This window comes from Citrus clementina, unplaced genomic scaffold (genome assembly GCF_000493195.1).
Source record: "Citrus clementina cultivar Clemenules unplaced genomic scaffold, Citrus_clementina_v1.0 scaffold_3, whole genome shotgun sequence".
Taxonomy (NCBI): Eukaryota; Viridiplantae; Streptophyta; class Magnoliopsida; order Sapindales; family Rutaceae; genus Citrus; species Citrus x clementina.
The window spans coordinates 3,915,246-3,933,409 of NW_006262339.1; the positions used below are offsets into that span (position 1 = coordinate 3,915,246).

Sequence of the window (18,164 nt, forward strand, 5' to 3'; positions counted from 1 at the left end):
GCAAGATTTAAAAAATATGCTGCAATTGTTCTCAGCAATCCAGTTAATGGAAAAACGATTGGGCAAGTCACGTGGGTTGGAAAATCGATCTTTTCGTTACTGAAACGCACCGTTTAAGTATATATGCGCGTGTGTTTTTTGTCTTTTTGGCTTTTGGGGTTCCTTCATCCATCGAGAAACAGGGCTTATTTACCTTTGCTGTCTATTATGGTTTTATCCATCCATAGGCGACGCTATGTCTGCTTCCACTTACCGAGGCTTCGCATTTTCAGTTCCATTCATAGACAGCCATTGCCCAACTCACCACCTCTCAAAACCTCACCTCTCCCAGTCCCTCCTCCACTCAAAACCCATTAAAGCTTATATAGCTCTCTCTGCAATCACACCAACCACTTCCTCCACCACTCATTCTTCCCGGCAAATTTTCCTTCCTTTCCTTCAACAACAACGACAAGACCCAAATCCTCAAAATGAAAATCATGAAGAAGAAGAAGAAGAAGACGAAGAAGAAGAAGCAATAGACCCACTTCTCAAATTCTTCAAATCGCAAACCCCAACCCAGGACCCACCTGCCCTCGGCAAACTTTCTCTCCAGAAAAACCGCCGTTCTTCTTGGCACCTCTCTCCCCATGTCAATTCCCCCAATCAATCAGAATCCGATATCAACGACATTTCCTTGGAAGATGAAGCGAAACAGCAAATGGGTTCTTTGCCTGATGGCATTGTCGGAGAAATTTTACGAATTGCAAGGAACATGCCAGAGAATTCAACGTTAGGTGAGATGCTGGAAGTTGATTTCAAGGGAAGAGTTAGTAAAAGAGAATGCGTGCAATTGTTGGAGTTGATGGCTAACGACGGTCTTTTAGGGTGCTGCTTGTATTTTTATGAGTGGATGAGATTGCAGGAGCCTTCTCTTGTTTCGCCACGTGCGTGTTCGGTTTTGTTTCCGGTTTTGGGGAGGGCTAGAATGGGAGATGATTTGATGGTCTTGTTTAAGAATTTGCCTCAAAGCAAAGAGTTTCGGGACGCTCATGTTTATAATGCTGCTATTTCTGGGCTTTTTTGGTGTGGAAGGTATGGGACTGTTGTTCTGTTTTGATTTAATGCTCATTATGTGTTGAGGTGGATTGTGAAGTTGCTTGAGAACAACAAAGAAAAATAAATTTGCAACTATTAAAAATTTCATACTTTGCTCACCCTTGCTTTAGTTTGGGTTCCATTATGTCAAGTGGAAAAGTTTGTAAGAAATTCTTTTAGAGAACCTGTGTTCATGATATGCATAGGTAAAAATTTAAATGAGGTTGGATATTGTTTGTTCATAAATATTTTTTGCTACTTTGTACGGTGCTATAGTCTTTATATTTAATTCTGCTACGTCATTTGTGATACTGGGGAGGGGATGAGTCTAGCAGTATATTGTAAGATTGATTCTTACTGAGTACAGCTTGCTGCTTTTCATGATTTTACTTTCTGTCAATGTAAATGGAGATTTTTTTTTTCCTGGTGGTTTGGAAAATTAACTAGTAAACTATTTGAGAACAACTGTCAGGTTGCATTTCCAAGCAAAGGAAGAAAGATCTTAACCATAAAGTATTGTTTTTCCAACACTTAGTAGGGCTTATTTTGAATTTCTAATAACTTATCAGGTATGATGATGCGTGGAAGGCATATGAGGCAATGGAAGCAAATAATGTCCGTCCAGATCATGTGACTTGTTCTATAATGATTACAGCCATGAGGAAAAACAGTCGGAGTGCAAAAGAAGCATGGGAATTCTTTGAGAAAATGAACAGAAAAGGCGTCAAATTGAGTCAAGAAGTTGTGGGTGCTCTAATGAAATCATTTTGTGATGAGGGGCTTAAGAATGAAGCCCTTATTATTCAAATGGAAATGGAGAAGAAAGGCATCCCTTCAAATGCCATTGTATATAACACTTTAATTAATGCTTATTGCAAGTCCAACCAACTTGAAGAAGCTGAAGGTCTTTTTCAAGAGATGAAAACAAAAGGCCTTAAGCCTACGTCTGCTACCTTTAACATCCTTATGGATGCATACAGCAGAAGAATGCAGCCTGAGATTGTTGAGAAGCTTTTACTCGAATTGGAGGATATGGGATTGGAGCCTAATGCCAAATCTTATACATGTCTAATCAGTGCTTATGGGAGGCCGAGGAAGATGAGCGACATGGCTGCAGATGCATTCTTAAGGATGAAAAGAGTTGGTATAAAACCAACTTCACATTCTTATACAGCACTTATCCATGCTTATTCAGTTGGTGGCTGGCATGAGAAAGCTTATGCTGCATTTGAAAACATGCTAAGGGAAGAAATTAAACCTTCCATAGAGACCTACACAGCTCTACTGGATGCATTTAGGCGTTCTGGTGACACAGGAATGATGATGAAAATTTGGAAATTGATGATGAGTGAAAAAGTTGAAGGCACGCGGGTGACATTTAACATTCTTCTTGATGGATTTGCTAAACAAGGTCAGTACCTTGAAGCTAGGGATGTAGTATCTGAGTTTGGGAAGATTGGATTACAGCCAACATTAATGACGTATAATATGCTGATGAATGCATATGGACGGGGAGGGCAAACGTCGAAGTTGCCCCAGCTGTTGAAAGAAATGGCAACTCTAAATATAAAACCTGATTCAGTTACTTATTCCACCATGATCTATGCATTTGTTCGTGTTCGTGATTTTAAAAGGGCCTTTTTTTATCACAAGCAGATGGTGAAAAGCGGGCAAGTCCCAGATGTTAAGTCGTATGAGAAGCTAAGGTCAATTTTGGATGTTAAAGTGGCAACAAAGAACAGAAGGGACAAGAGTGCCATACTTGGTATAATTAATAGCAAAATGGGAATGGTGAAGGCTAAGAAGAAGGGAAAGAAAGATGAATTCTGGAAGTATAAGAAAAGGCATCCAAGAACTCAAAGCCATGCTCATAATGGATAGCGATGATGCTACTGATGGAGTTTTGTGATAATTAGAATTCTCATTTGGTCTAATTGGCGTCTCACTGCTGGAAAGGTCCGTCTTCGGTTAGTATTGTGATGTTTAGTCCTGCATATTGTTTGACTTTGCCTTTGAAATGGTTCATCTCTCCGAGACATATCTCAGCTTTTTAAAAGAAAACCATAACAACACTGAAGCGCATTAGAAAATTCTTGGTATCCTTTATCAGACCAGAAGATGGGCTATAGTGAATTCATACAAGTATTGAGATGTTTTCTAGGTGAATATTTTGCGCATACTTTTAAGTGTATAGAAATACTGTTGTTGGTTTTCAAACTCGCTTTACGTCACATTCCCAACTTAGCTTCCCTCTCAACATTTCTCTTAGTTAAATTCCACATTCGAGTAAAATTGATTAGTCAGGTATTTTTGAACTTGTCCTCTTATGCTTGTCATTTATAGCAATAATCCTCCAAACTCAGATGCTTTTGACTAATTCGAAGGATGATTATGCCTGTCATTTTTCCCTATTCCCTTCAGTTGTTAAAGAGTAAGAAATCTCCTCTACTTCGCAGTTAGACCTCGATCCTCGTTCATCTTCAATGCTTATCATGAATCATCAAGAATTGCATGACGGTGCCGCTGCCACACCATCAAATGTTCATTAAAGCATCATCTTCATTGTCCATGAAGCCTTACCCTACTTAACAACTTTTGACCCACATGACTTCCTTAACACTTCGTATTTTGCAACTTACAAAATTCAATTTCCCATTAAAAATTAGAGCTTATATTATCAGGTTTCCAAAAACCTCACAAGCTGAGACCTCCTTTTTGTCAAGTTAATAATCGAGCTTCACAGATTTTGCTAGAATTATCAGCATTAGGCACTAATGCCCAATAAGGTAAATTGCATCGTTGTAAATTGTCCTGAAGAGATTTTTTAATCTAGTCGTGGGCATCCACGGCAGATACAGAAATTACATTAAACAGTAATAAAGACCTGGAAAAATTTTTTTCTGAAATTGGATATTCATTCATTAATTACCTTAATGTACTCAATTGGACAAAAATTTGTCCAATCGAAGACCCTTACGTAGAGGAGACCACGCACCACTGGGAGTCGGAAAGCATTACCCAACTAAGCAAATTTCTTGACAGGCAAGCATTTTAGCAAGCTAATTATCATTTCCTCATTGAACATAATCTACTTTAAATAAGGATATTTCTGTAATTGAAGATACCAAAAACCCTAAAACGAGGTACCTGGCGCTCTAGCGAACGAGCCGGGTGGAAGCACAAGACAGGCAACAACAAATAAAACTGGCTGCAGCGGCAACGCCACGTGGACATTCAAAATTGTTGTAATACCCAAAATCCCCTGTGATGACGTGTACCCGTAACCGCAGCCTCCCTATATAAATTCCCTGTCACTCCCTCTCTCTCATTTTCATTCTCATCCATTTCTCTTCTCACACTCACAACGGATTGAGACACAACAAAGAGACACTCGGATTCGGATCCGCTGTTTAAGCGACCCGGAGCTTCGTTTGTGATCTAGGGTTTGTGACACGGAGGTTCTTATTCGTTTTCTTTTTCTTTTTTTGGGTTCTGTTTGTGGTTAGAATCGGATTTGGAGATCCGATTTGCTTCTCCTGTCTTGGCTCGAGATCCGGGCCAAGTACAGAAGAATCGGATTCGGGTTCTGGATTCAATCTTCTTCAAGTTTACGCACTAAGGTAAGCGAGCACACTCTTTCTTCCAACTATTTTTGAAAATAAGTGTAGATTCTTTACTGTGACTAAGAAAATAAGTAATGTTATTATTTTCTTTCATTTTCTTAGCTATCAAACATAGTAAAGTTCTAAAGCATTTTTACCGTTATTCCGTTTCTTTTATATTCTTTATTAGTTATTTAATCGTATTAAGTAGTAGGCTGAGAGCTATTTTTAAACTATGATGCCTCTAGGTTCTTGAATTAAAAGGAAAAAAAATGGAAATAATGTTGGAAGTTGGAACGAAAGGCTATGTTGTCGAATCTTTAGATGATGTGTATTATTAATCTTGTTCTTCCTTTTTTTTAAATTGTTTATTTTATTTTTTAGATTTAAGCATTAGATATATTTGGTAAGTGTAAATGGCGTCGACTGAGGGATTTCTGACGGAGGAGCAGAGGGAAACGTTGAAAATAGCTACCCAAAATGCGGAAGTTTTGTCCTCGTCTCCAAAATCTCCAACATCTTTACTTTCTGAGCATTATTTGAAAGTTCCAGCTGGTGGCAAGGCGCCGAATGTTGGAATTGCTGTAAGACATGTGCGTAGGTCACACTCTGGAAAGTTAGTGCGCGTGAAGAAGGGTGAGTTTAGCACTTACATGCAGTTTTTCTATATGGTAATTAGTTATCTAGGCTTTAGGAGATTGATAAAGTTTCTTTCTATATTTGACCATTTCTTGTGCTTTTATCAGACCTTTTATATCTTTGGTTTTTTTTTTTTTTTTGGCACCCTATTTCTGGAACGAGTTACGTTTATTGTTTGTGTGCTATTATCTTTCAGATCTTTCTCTTCAATATACATTAAGTTTGCCATTGCCAAAATAGCCACTAGATTCAAACAAACAAGTTTGAAATTATTATGAAGTTTCCAAATAACATGAGCTTTTAGGTGTGGAACTTTATGATCACTTCATCTGAGAACCTACTGTCCTGTGACACTGGTATAAGCCTGCCGGTTTCTGGCTTTACCAGCACGTGGTCAGGAATTGAAATTTTAACTGCTGTTGTCATTTTTATCTTTCTTCTGTGTTATCTAAATATCATATAATAGATTTTGTTGTTCAATCTGCGATTATGCTTCATGTTTCATCAGTGGTAAAAGCCATGAAATCTATCTATAAGTGAAATTCTTTTCAGATGGCTTCCATGGATGATTTGCACTTTGCTTAGTGCCAACTGGTAAATTTGGTTTTGTTTCTTTTCTGTTTTAAAGGGGAAAAAGAATGCAGGGAGATCTGAAATTCATAAATAATATGTGATGCATACCAGAAAAACCTTATGGGGATGGTTTTAGAGACTTGGAGCATAGCGGCATGGAACGAGGAGAATTTCTCATTCTAGTTGGAAGGCTGCTAAGGCTTAAACTGGGTCATCACTTCATGCTTTAAGATTGGTTTCATCCATTGGGAGTTGAATAAGTGGATGAACTGAACTTGAACATACGCCATTTTTATGATCCTGTTCATGAAGTAACTTGTGTATGCCAGGGATTATGATAACCTCATATGTCTCACTCGAAATTTGTGCATTTTCGCATGGTTTTGTGTAGGTTTTAAGTAGACACTTAAATAGCCAACTGAATTTGCAAAGAACTAGCATGTATTGTATACAATCACTGGGAAGTTGGTCTTCTTTGCATTATCGCTTATGAAAAAGAATTCTGAGTAATTTTTTTTTTAATAGTATGTATATTATGGTTGGTGGACTTGTTTTCTTACACATAACCTAGTTCTAAATGGGTGCCAGTGAATGGTGCTGGATTTCTTTTATACCTGATTATTTTAACTTGCATTAGTCGTATTTCATGATTGCTTAAAGCAGCGTTCTTCCTTAATCTGATGTTAATTTGCTACTGTACCCTTTGAAAAATGGTTGTAGATGGTGCTGGTGGCAAGGGCACATGGGGCAAACTGCTTGACACTGATGTTGAATCACATATTGATAGAAATGATCCTAACTATGACAGTGGAGAGGTAACCACACTTTCCTTTTTCCACTCATAGTGTTTCTAATTAGGTATAGGACTATAGTCTCATACTTTGGTTTTACTCATAAATTGCTTTTACCGGTGATTTATATGTAATTATAAATTGATCTTCTTTTATCCTTCTTTCGATAGGAACCTTATCAACTTGTGGGGGCTACTATCTCAGACCCCTTGGATGATTACAAGAAAGCTGTTGCTTCCATCATAGAGGAATACTTTAGCACTGGAGATGTGGAAGTGGCTGCATCAGACCTCAGGGAACTTGGCTCCAGTGAATATCATCCTTACTTTATCAAGAGGCTTGTTTCCATGGCCATGGACAGGCACGATAAGGAGAAGGAGATGGCTTCAGTTCTGCTTTCAGCACTATATGCTGATGTCATTAGCCCAGATCAGATTAGGGATGGGTTTGTCATTCTTCTTGAGTCTGCTGATGATCTGGCAGTTGACATACTAGATGCAGTTGATATTCTTGCTTTGTTCGTTGCTCGTGCTGTGGTTGATGACATACTTCCTCCTGCTTTTCTCACAAGGGCAAAGAAAACACTTCCAGCATCCTCAAAAGGATTTCAGGTCATTCAAACTGCTGAGAAGAGCTATCTCTCAGCTCCACACCATGCAGAACTTGTGGAGAGGAGGTGGGGTGGTAGCACTCACATCACCGTTGAGGAAGTGAAGAAAAAGATTGCTGATCTGTTGAGGGAATATGTTGAGAGTGGAGATGCTTTTGAGGCCTGTAGGTGCATAAGGGAGCTAGGTGTTTCATTCTTCCATCATGAAGTGGTTAAAAGGGCTTTGGTTCTCGCAATGGAGATTCGAACAGCTGAACCACTTATATTAAAGCTGTTAAAGGAAGCAGCTGAGGAAGGCCTGATTAGTTCCAGTCAAATGGCAAAAGGATTTGCTAGGTTAGAAGAGAGCCTTGATGACCTTGCTCTTGACATTCCATCTGCGAGGAACTTGTTCCAATCAATTGTCCCAGTGGCTATTTCTGAAGGGTGGCTAGATGCTTCATTCATGAAGTCTTTGGGGGAGGACGGAAGGGTACAACAAGAAGATGAAAAGGTGAAGCGCTACAAGGAGGAGGTCGTGACCATAATTCATGAGTATTTTCTTTCAGATGACATTCCTGAACTCATCCGAAGTCTTGAAGATCTGGGGGCACCTGAATTTAATCCAATTTTCCTGAAGAAGGTGATCACCCTTGCTATGGACAGGAAGAATAGAGAGAAAGAAATGGCGTCTGTTTTGCTTTCTGCTCTTCACATTGAGATCTTCTCAACTGAAGATATTGTGAATGGTTTCGTCATGCTCCTCGAATCTGCAGAAGATACAGCATTGGACATCCTGGATGCTTCAAATGAGCTTGCTCTTTTTCTAGCTAGGGCTGTGATTGATGATGTCTTGGCTCCTCTGAATTTAGAAGAGATCAGTAGCAAATTGCCACCGAATTGTAGTGGGAGTGAGACTGTGCGTGTGGCTCGATCGCTCATTGCTGCTCGTCATGCAGGTGAGAGGCTTCTTAGGTGCTGGGGAGGTGGGACTGGCTGGGCCGTGGAGGACGCAAAGGACAAGATAATGAAGCTCCTGGAAGAGTATGAAAGTGGAGGTGTTGTAAGTGAAGCTTGCCAGTGTATCCGTGATCTTGGAATGCCTTTCTTTAATCATGAAGTGGTGAAGAAGGCGTTAGTCATGGCTATGGAGAAGAAGAATGACAGGATGCTGGACCTGCTGCAGGAATGCTTCAGTGAAGGGCTAATCACTACCAATCAGATGACCAAAGGGTTCACCAGGATCAAGGATGGGCTCGATGATCTGGCTCTGGACATTCCAAACGCAAAGGAGAAATTCACTTTCTATGTCGAGTATGCTCGGAAGAAAGGGTGGCTCCTACCAGCCTTTGGATCATGTGTGGCCGATGCTTCACCTCTTCCAGCTGTAGCTACTTGAGAAGAATTTGAGTCTTGCTATTTTCTCTCGAATGTGGTTGCCTATTACCTCTCCTCTACTGCTCTGCGCTTCAAAGGTGGATAGATAGATGATTTGGGCTGTCTGGATTCCTTCTGTTGTTTTCTTCTTTTCTTCTCTTGTGATGATGGACATTCTTATGGTCCCATCCAATGTATAAAGTTGGTTCCTTGTTTCATCAACATAGCTTTAGGCTCATCAGATTCAAGATTTACGTTAATTAGAAATTTAGATGCGATACTCTGTTGCTCATGCATGCAATATGACGTTTAGGGTGTTATTTTTTCCCCCCCTTTTTTTTTATGGAATCTAATTCCCTTTTTGTTAAAGCTTTAGAGGCTGATTTTATTTCGATCAATTTAGAAGCTTCGTTTTAAGATGACAGATAGCTATTAGCTATATAAATAATAAACAATCTGATTTTCGAAAAACAGATAACAATAGATTATACGTGTATAAAATGAGTTTCTGGACGCTATTGCACACTATAATTACTTTCAAATATAATATATAATACAATATTTTTAATTACGAAGAACTTTTATTTTAAGAAAAAGAGGAAAAATGGTCCAAAAGGGTAGTCGCGGTTGACCGCTCTGATTCTTCCTTTCTAATTAATTTCTTTTATTTTTATAATAATTTTTTTCATAAACATAAAAATATAAATATAATTTCAGAAACTCTTAGTCACTTTTCATCACTATTGTCACGACCTTAAGTCACCGTATTACTGGCCCTCAGCCATCAATTTACTCTACTAATAAATTTCTCAATTGCTCCCGATCAAAATTATGTATTTATTTGAAACAAGATTGATATGATAGTATCAAAATTAAAATAATATCAAATAAAAATAGAGAGAAAATAATTTTGGTATAAGAATCACAAAATTATAAAGTAACAGGAATGAATGGTAAATAATGACAATGGAATAACAATAAAGTGACTGAAGTTGAAATGAATGATAAAAAATAGTGTCGATTAGGATTTCTGGAAATATTTTAATTTTTAATTAAATTTTTATCTATTAATGTAGATAATTTTAGAAATAGGTGAACTTTATTGAGCCGAACAGTGGGAGCTGGTGAAAGAAATTGGGCGGTTAAATGTCACCGTCGGTCCAAAAAGTAAAAGAAACTACTAGGTTGTTGGGCTCCTTGTAGCAACTAAAAGGAAAGTGAGCCCATGCCCAAGCCCAAATCTGGGCAGGTCTACAAATGGAATCTGTTGTCGACCGATCGTCTTTCTTCTTCTTCGTCTTCGTCCTTTTCATCTGAGGAGTTATGGAACGGGAAGTGTACCCAGTGCCCGTAAAATCCGAATCTGGAACCGCAGAGAGCTCCACGGAAGACATCTCTAAGACTGGTCAGGCTTCTAAGCTCTTCATATTGGCTGACCTCAACAATAATCCTCCGGAAACTGATGCCGACGCCAACACCTCCCCTCTCGTGTCAGCTCCCGAACTCAGTAGGTAAGTTTACTTTCAAGTTTCATTGAGTAGGAAGTAAGAGATTTAGGGCTCCTGAAAGAACTAGACAGCTGAAACGCACAGTTTTTAGGTTGACGAATGAGGATAGCAATCACAGCAGCAGTCATCATGATAAAGGTAGTATTTTAATGTCTAAAGAAACGGATGTAGCTGAAGTAGAAGGTAAAAAGATTAACAAGTTGGGGAAATGCCGTTCAAGAATTAGCAGTAAGATGGATTCTGCTCTTGAGTTTGGAGTTGATGCTGATGGTGATCAATCTGGTCTAGGCACTTCCTCGTCTTCTCGCGAGGAAAAAGTCAGCAGCCTCAAAACCGTGAGCTCCTCCTTTCACTATTCGCACGGGCCTTTTAATTCCCATTTCGTTTTATTCAATTCTGTATGTGATTGTAGGGCTTGGTACATGTTGCAAGGAAGATGCCCAAAAATGCTCATGCTCATTTCCTGCTTGGTCTTATGTACCAGAGATTGGGCCAACCTCTAAAGGTAGCTTTTGAAAATAACCTATCTTAATTTTTTTTATTGATTGCTTGATGCTGGGTTGACATGGGTTTTGGGAATATTTTTAAGGCTGTTTCATCTTATGAGAAAGCAGAAGAGATTTTACTCCGATGTGAGGCAGATATTGCTAGGCCAGAGTTGCTTTCACTGGTCCAAATTCACCACGCACAGGTGCACATGCTTTTGTTGTTTGTTTGTTGGTTTGCTTGCTTCTTTTCTATTATGAAATTTGCATCTTTTGTTGCTAATTTCTGTAACATGTTATTTCAAATGTGTAGTGCCTGCTACCTGAAAGTTCTGGGGATAATAGTTTGGATAAAGAACTTGAACCTGAAGAGCTTGAGGAAATCCTTTCAAAATTGAAGGAATCAATGCAATCAGATACAAGGCAGGCAGTTGTTTGGAATACTCTAGGATTGATACTCCTTAAAAGTGGTCGTCTGCAGGTAATGTTATGTTGTAGTTGCTGTACACGGTTATGCTTTTCACATCTCATGGTCTGCTGGACTTTCTTATTGTTTCCAGAGTTCTATTTCAGTCTTGTCGTCTTTACTGGCTGTCGACCCCAACAACTGTGACTGCATAGGAAACCTTGGGATTGCTTACTTTCAAAGGTATAATATTCGTGCTGTTAATATATACACTTAGAAACTATTTTTACTGTATATATCTTTATTATTGTAGAGCTGACAAGTAGTAAATAGAAAAAGTAGCAATTATGGTATGCCAAAGCAGTAAGTGACTAGGGAAGCCTTGAGTGTCTTATGACAACATTGTTTCTGGAAGTAAAGGAGTAACTGAGTTGGGAAATATCTGGAGTATCTAGAAAGACAAATATGACAATAGGTTTTGGATAATTGTTAGACCAGGAAAAAAAAATTGTAAGTCATAATCTTTTCAAATGATTAGTCCGATTCCTATTACCAGCAATGAATAATTAAACAATCGTATATCTTGGCTGTTTCTGTCTCCCAGCGGCGATATGGAGCAATCGGCGAAATGTTTTCAAGATCTGATCCTAAAAGATCAAAACCATCCTGCTGCATTAATCAACTATGCTGCCCTTCTTTTGTGTAAATATGGTTCAGTTTTAGCGGGTATGCTTTCTATGAACTTGACCTAATGATTTCTATTCTCAGAGGAAAATTTTAGGATGGTGGTGGAGGATGTAATTCAGTTTCTTCTGGACTGTTTCTTTTTCTTGGTGGTTAAAGTAACCTTTTTTATCATACTTTCTTAATACATTTTCAGGTGCCGGTGCAAATACTGGTGAGGGTGCTTGTTTAGATCAGGCTTCAGCTGTCAATGTTGCAAAGGAGTGCTTGTTAGCGGCATTAAAAGCAGATCCCAAAGCAGCACATATCTGGGCAAATCTTGCTAATGCATATTATCTGACTGGTGACCACAGGAGCTCTGGCAAGTGCTTGGAGAAGGTGCTCATGGTTTATTGCTCCAGTAATTTATAGCCTCTTATTAGGTTGTTTGTTGATTCTTTGATCTTAATGAAATGATATTCACCTTGGCCTTTTCAAAAGAATGTTAAAGTGATCCTGCTTTGAACATTGTCTATTTTTTAGTGTCAAAACTCATTGTTATTTTAGTTACTGATGCATGTGCACTATGTGAAGGAATTCTATGCTCTATTTACTACAAAGTTTTACTCAGCTTAGCCTGTTTTACTAACAATGATATTGCTCTCAGGCAGCAAAACTAGAGCCAAATTGTATGTCTACTCGATATGCAGTTGCAGTCTCCCGAATCAAGGATGCAGAAAGGTCTCAAGAACCTACTGAACAGCTTTCGTGGGCTGGAAATGAAATGGCTTCAATACTAAGAGAAGGAGATCCTGTTCAAATTGAACCTCCCATTGCATGGGCTGGATTTGCTGCAGTTCAGAAAACTCATCATGAGGTTGCGGCTGCTTTTGAAACAGAGGAAAATGAGTTGTCCAAAATGGAAGAGTGTGCTGTTTACAGTTTAAAGCAGGTATTCTTTTCATCATAAAGAATTTCTGACAATTTTGTGAGCAGGTACAAAATTTTAGACTATTGTAGTATTTTCCTTTGGCCGGTTGAATATGCAAAACTTCTGTTGCAACTTATGGTGTTGGCATATATTTCTGTACTGTGGCCATTTTTGTAAATTTATTTTCTTCCGTAAATATGTTTCACTATGGTTATGGATTTACTTCTGATCTTGGAATAACTGTAGTAGCAAATCCTTACTATTTATGATACTACATTAAACAGACTATGCTTCAAAGAAAAGAAAGGATGCTATTAAATTTTCATTTCTTTGTAACTGGCATCTTCATTAATTTTCTCCATATTGATCAGGCAGTAGCAGAGGATCCAGATGATGCTGTGCAGTGGCACCAACTTGGCCTGCATCGTCTTTGCTCCCAACAATTTAAAACAGCACAAAAGTATCTGAAGGCTGCAGTCGCCCATTCTAAAGAATGCAGCTACGCTTGGTCAAATCTTGGTATCTCACAAATTATGAACATTGTGTGATATCTTGTTATTCACATACTTATGTTTAGTCATTCAATTTCAATTCTAATATCAAGCTTCTGGTGGTACATTTGCATGACTAGGCATCTCTCTCCAGTTATCTGATGAGCCATCACAGGCGGAAGATGTATACAAGAGAGCTTTGGAATTGGCAACACCTGACCAAGCACATGCGATATTTTCCAACCTTGGAAATCTATACCGGCAGCAGAAACAATACGAATGTGCCAAGGCAATGTTCACAAAGTCACTTGAACTGCGGCCTGATTATGCTCCTGCATTTAACAATCTAGGACTTGTATTTGTTGCTGAGGGTCGATGGGAGGAAGCCCAATTCTGTTTCAACAAAGCTCTGCTGGCAGACCCATTGCTGGATGCAGCCAAGTCCAATATGGTCAAGGCAGTGGCCATGTCTAGATTGTGTGCAGAATTGTCCACATGTTTTCTTCAAAAGTAAGGATTCCACTACCTTACAATCAATGAATGGTACATTCCTCACATGAACAGTGAGTGGGATCCACTTATACACTGTTTATGAGTGGGGAATGTATCATACATTGATTGTAAGATTGTGTTTGCCCAAAAGTAATATCTAGTCTAGTAGGTACGTAGCTTTCCTAATCCTAATGTAGGGCCTAAAAAGCTAATCCTAATGTAGGGCCTAAAAAGCTATGTATCATATTCTTTTAGTAGACATTAACAAATGCCTTAGTTTGTATCTTCATGCTTCAATTGGAATTAAAAAATGAACGAACAAATAAAAGGATAAAAAAGAAAAAAAAATCCCATTCTCATGAAGAGATTATATCTTACAATACCACTATTTTGGTCCATAGGATTGTTTATACGCGTCCAAAGATTTAGTGTGGCTGGTCTCTTCTTAAGGGCTGGAATAGTAGACAAAACAGAGTCACCCCTGCATTTGACACATATTTTGTCGCACACCATTCAGGACTTATTTGAGATCATCTGTATTTTGATGCTCATGTGTTTTTCAGGTTGCAATTATTTGCATCCATGCACCGAACAGTCTAGAAGCTCAGTTAATTAACTCGTTACTAATTAACCTATGAGCAGAAAGTTTTGAGTTTCTGGACCTATTGAGAAGAAAGTTGTGGGGCATATGAAGATGTGGCTGTAATCTCACAAATTCTCCTGGGATGAATAGATGAATCTAGAAAGCAAATTTCTATTGGACAACTTTTTCAGTGCACCACCTAGTTTTCCCTATTTTAATAGAGTTATGCTATTTAAACTCTCCGACGATAAAAGGACGACAGAAGCGTGGTTTCTTTCTCTGTTGTTTCAATTCCATTCATCATTTTTTGTCTATTATTTTTTTCATTTAAAAATAAAAATAATCAAAAGAAAATTACAAAAATTACGAAAAGAGATGATTTTTTTACAATTAATTTTTTTTGTTGTCCCCTCTCGCTCCATCTCTCACCTCTCATTTACTCAACGTGAGTCATTTGTATTTAACAAGAAAAAATTAGTTCCCTCTCTACATCTCGTTTATCACAAAGAAGAAGTTAGATCTGGATTTGCTACAGCCATTAAAATACTACCTTTATCATTTTCTTATAATAAAATGGAAAATGATAAATGAACTCAAAGAAGACAAAATGACGACAGAAACGCAGTGTTTAATTGTCGTTTCACGCGTTCATTTTACAACATTCAATTTTGGCATCACAACCATTTTTCACATTCGGTTTCGGCTTCAACGCATTAGCAGATTTTATTTGAATGTAATGAGAGTCACCAACTTACCAATTAATCATTATCAATTTTATCAAGGCCTCTGTTTGTAGATCCAGATCTAACTTCTTTCTTGTGATAAGCGAGATGCAGAGAGGGAACTGGTTTTTCTTTGTTAAATACAAATGGCTCATGTTGAGTAAATGAGAGGTGAGAGATGAAGAGAGAGGGGACAATAAAAAAAATTAATTGTAAAAAAGTCATATTTTTTCATTATTTTTACAATTTTCTTTTGATTATTTTATTTTTTAAATAAAAAAAGTAATAGATAAAAGATGGAGAATGAAGTTGAAGCAACAGACAAAGGGACCACGTTTCCGTCGTTCTTTTGTTTTTACAGAGTTCAAATAGCAGAACTCTTTAATATATCACTGACATTCCATCATAAAAGAGCCTTCCTAGCCTAATTCCTCTGGTCAGATCTACTCTCTTTTTGAGTTTCCTAACAACAAATCTTGCATAATTTCAAAGAAGAAACTGAAAGTCTGAAAATGGCGGGAGCCTTGGCAACAACGATCGTGCTTAATCCCAGTTGTTCGAGTGTTAGCTCTCCCAAAAATCTCAGTAAATGCAAACCCACCAGAAAACCCACATCGAATATCAGTCTCTCCCTCCAGAATCTGCATCGAAATCCCACCACATGGGAGTCTTGTCGGAAACCCGACACATCAAGCTCACTGATGGCTGGCGCTATCTTTTCAACATTAGCTTATTCTGATCCTGCCTTGGCCGCTAAACAACTTGCTGATGCATCAGAGGGAGACAACCGCGGCCTGGCTTTATTACTGCCCATAATTCCAGCCATACTCTGGGTGCTCTACAACATCCTAGGACCAGCTCTTAATCAGATTAACAGAATGCGCAATGAGAAAGGGATCGTCATAGGACTTGGCCTCGGTGGGTTAGCTGCCTCAAGCTTCTTCACTGTGCCAAGTGCACCAGCAAGTGAAATGGCCATGCTTGGTGAAGCTTCCAGCGACAGCAGAGGATTACTTTTGTTAGCCATCGTCGCCTCCCTGCTCTCCTTTGGGTCCTCTGCAACATTCTTCAACCTGCGTTAAATCGAGTTAACAGGATGAGGTCTGGATACGGATCGAAGCATCAAATCCTCCATCACATGTACATATATGGTAAAATTCGGTAGGATAAAGAACCAATAATATATGATTGCATCCAGGGGTTTCTTTCGTGAACAAATTTTGTGTAAAGTAAAAGAAACCCTACGGTACGATAGAATAGTAGTTTGAACACAAATATTTGAACTCAAGAATCTAACGCAGTTACGTCCGTCTAATGTATATAGTATTAATTGTTAATTTTTCAATCTTTAACAGTTTATCATTGTTTTTGTCTTTATTTTTGGGGGTCATTATCATTTTTGTAATAATCTATTATCCACCAGCCCAACAATCTTATTCGGCTATCACATTATCTAGGTTAAAGAGCCTTATGGGTCTTGGAATCGAAAACCGACGAGCCATAGTGGCAAAGATATGGCATATATGTGAACATGTGATCATTAATGGTTCATGATCTTGAGCTCTGGTCCTTCACAATCGCACCAGTGAGTCAGTGACACCACGTTGGAGACACTGAAACACCTTTGCCAGAGGATCAAAAAGGAAAATGAGAATTTCCACCGATATTTTTGGAGAAATTAAGTACATTTTTTTTCATGTTTTAAAATAATTTTAAATTTATGCAGTTATAATGGTATTAATTTTATATATTATTTTATTATTTTATTCCTAGCATTGATGTTAGTCATAAAATTTAAAAAATTTCATAATATAAGTCATGTAAAAAATGATTGAATTAATTTAATAAAAAATTATAAGTTATAAAAAGATATTAATTGATTTGTAAATGAAAGTTATTTTTTTTATTTTTATAATCATTTATAGTATCAAAATATGAGCTTTTTTCATCATCAAAAAAAAAAAAAAAATGAGCTTTTTTATTAAAAAATTAGCTGAGTCTGTTATGTTCTTGACACAACCACAAACAATGAGGGATCGGGTGGTCAAAATAAGAAGAAAAACAAAAAATGAGGCGAGTAAAACCCGGCCTTATGATATGGAAAGAATTGAGTTAGTCCTTCAAGAGCAGAAGCAAGAAGTAATTAGAGAGAAATACAATATTCCTAAGGTCGTGGAGTTGAGGATTCCTAAACGGGGTGAAAAATTGATCAATCCCCTTGTTGGCACAGTAGCAATGTGCCCAGAATTTTTACATTGCGGGCTCAGGTTACCTATGCAACCTTATTTTGTAAAATTGTTGCCTTCTCTAGGGGGTTTATAAGCGATATGGGCAAGAGCTGGTCTACCTGCGCCCACATTACAGGAACTTTAGAAATGTTTCAAGCTCAAGAGTCAAGAATAACCCAAGAGAATATGAGGGCTGGTACTATCCATCAACATGGCCAAAAACGAAGAGGCGAATCCAGAATCTATCGACCGCCAATAAAGACTTTAAAGTTCGGTAGTTCTAGATCTCAGGAGAGTGGGGTCAATCTATTGAAGAAGAACAACTGTATAGAGTATCAAATTATCTGGACAACTCGGTCTGATCTTAGTGAGTAGTTTTTAAAACATTTCTGAAAATTAAAGTAGTAAACAATAATAACCTATGTACTTGTGCAGTTTTATGGGGTGACCAGCCAAAAGTATCAGCACAGGTTCGGTCCAACATCAGAGGAGCACCATTAAACCGTAGGCCTTACACAGACCTCTTAAGCTTAGAAAGTTTCCAGGCGATTGGCCTCGTTGCATTACATGAAGCTAGCTTGGCTGTTGCAAATTACTCAAAAGGAAGAGAAAAGGTATATACTCTTGCCAGTAGTTAGTATTTTCTAAGTACTATTGAAATGTAGACAAATAATCATGAAACTGAGCTCTTGAACATGACTGATGATGTCGGATCACGCTTGTCGGTGGTTTTGTCGTGCTTGTTCTGTATATGGTGGACGAAGTTCATCTATAAGCTGACGCACAAGTTGACATTTGTCGGCAAGGTCATACTTAAACCATTCATGCCAGTACAAAAATCTTTGGATTAAGGAATTGGCTCGTTTTGATTGTCTTGGTCTTGATACATCTCATCTTCAGGGCGGACTGCGTCAATGTCTTCAGGATTATCAAGGAGAGTAGGTATCTGGGTGTTTCAATTTGCAAGACAAGGGAAAAAAACACGATAAGTGCCTGGGGTTGATACT

The 18,164-nt window shown here is 38.2% G+C and overlaps 4 protein-coding genes across 5 annotated transcripts; all 4 read left to right on the plus strand.

Moving 5' to 3' along the window:
• The first annotated feature begins 147 nt into the window (after positions 1 to 147).
• LOC18048639 (pentatricopeptide repeat-containing protein At5g50280, chloroplastic) lies at positions 148 to 3,386 on the plus strand. Its single transcript, XM_006439932.2, has 2 exons — positions 148 to 1,074; positions 1,647 to 3,386. The coding sequence occupies exons 1-2, from the start codon at positions 236 to 238 to the stop codon at positions 2,956 to 2,958; spliced, it is 2,151 nt and encodes a 716-aa protein (XP_006439995.1). The 5' UTR covers positions 148 to 235; the 3' UTR covers positions 2,959 to 3,386.
• Positions 3,387 to 4,243: 857 nt separating this feature from the next.
• On the plus strand, positions 4,244 to 9,053 carry LOC18048640. Its single transcript, XM_006439934.2, has 4 exons — positions 4,244 to 4,697; positions 5,064 to 5,315; positions 6,612 to 6,706; positions 6,853 to 9,053. The coding sequence occupies exons 2-4, from the start codon at positions 5,096 to 5,098 to the stop codon at positions 8,668 to 8,670; spliced, it is 2,133 nt and encodes a 710-aa protein (XP_006439997.1). The 5' UTR covers positions 4,244 to 4,697; positions 5,064 to 5,095; the 3' UTR covers positions 8,671 to 9,053.
• An 828-nt stretch (positions 9,054 to 9,881) lies between these two features.
• Positions 9,882 to 14,455, plus strand: LOC18048641 (probable UDP-N-acetylglucosamine--peptide N-acetylglucosaminyltransferase SPINDLY). 2 transcript variants are annotated; one of them, XM_006439936.2, is made up of 12 exons: positions 9,882 to 10,159; positions 10,248 to 10,491; positions 10,569 to 10,661; positions 10,746 to 10,847; positions 10,955 to 11,122; positions 11,202 to 11,290; positions 11,652 to 11,773; positions 11,928 to 12,109; positions 12,378 to 12,662; positions 13,013 to 13,160; positions 13,273 to 13,642; positions 14,188 to 14,455. In XM_006439936.2, exons 1-12 carry the CDS (start codon positions 9,972 to 9,974, stop codon positions 14,222 to 14,224), a joined length of 2,028 nt encoding a protein of 675 aa, XP_006439999.2. In that variant the 5' UTR covers positions 9,882 to 9,971; the 3' UTR covers positions 14,225 to 14,455. The 2 variants fall into 2 exon arrangements, with proteins under 2 accessions (XP_006439999.2, XP_006440000.2); XM_006439937.2 differs by having other exon boundaries at positions 10,248 to 10,473.
• Positions 14,456 to 15,342: 887 nt separating this feature from the next.
• Positions 15,343 to 16,083, plus strand: LOC18048643 (photosystem II core complex proteins psbY, chloroplastic). Its single transcript, XM_006439938.2, has one exon. It carries the CDS (start codon positions 15,442 to 15,444, stop codon positions 16,009 to 16,011), a length of 570 nt encoding a protein of 189 aa, XP_006440001.1. The 5' UTR covers positions 15,343 to 15,441; the 3' UTR covers positions 16,012 to 16,083.
• The last annotated feature ends 2,081 nt before the right edge of the window (positions 16,084 to 18,164 follow it).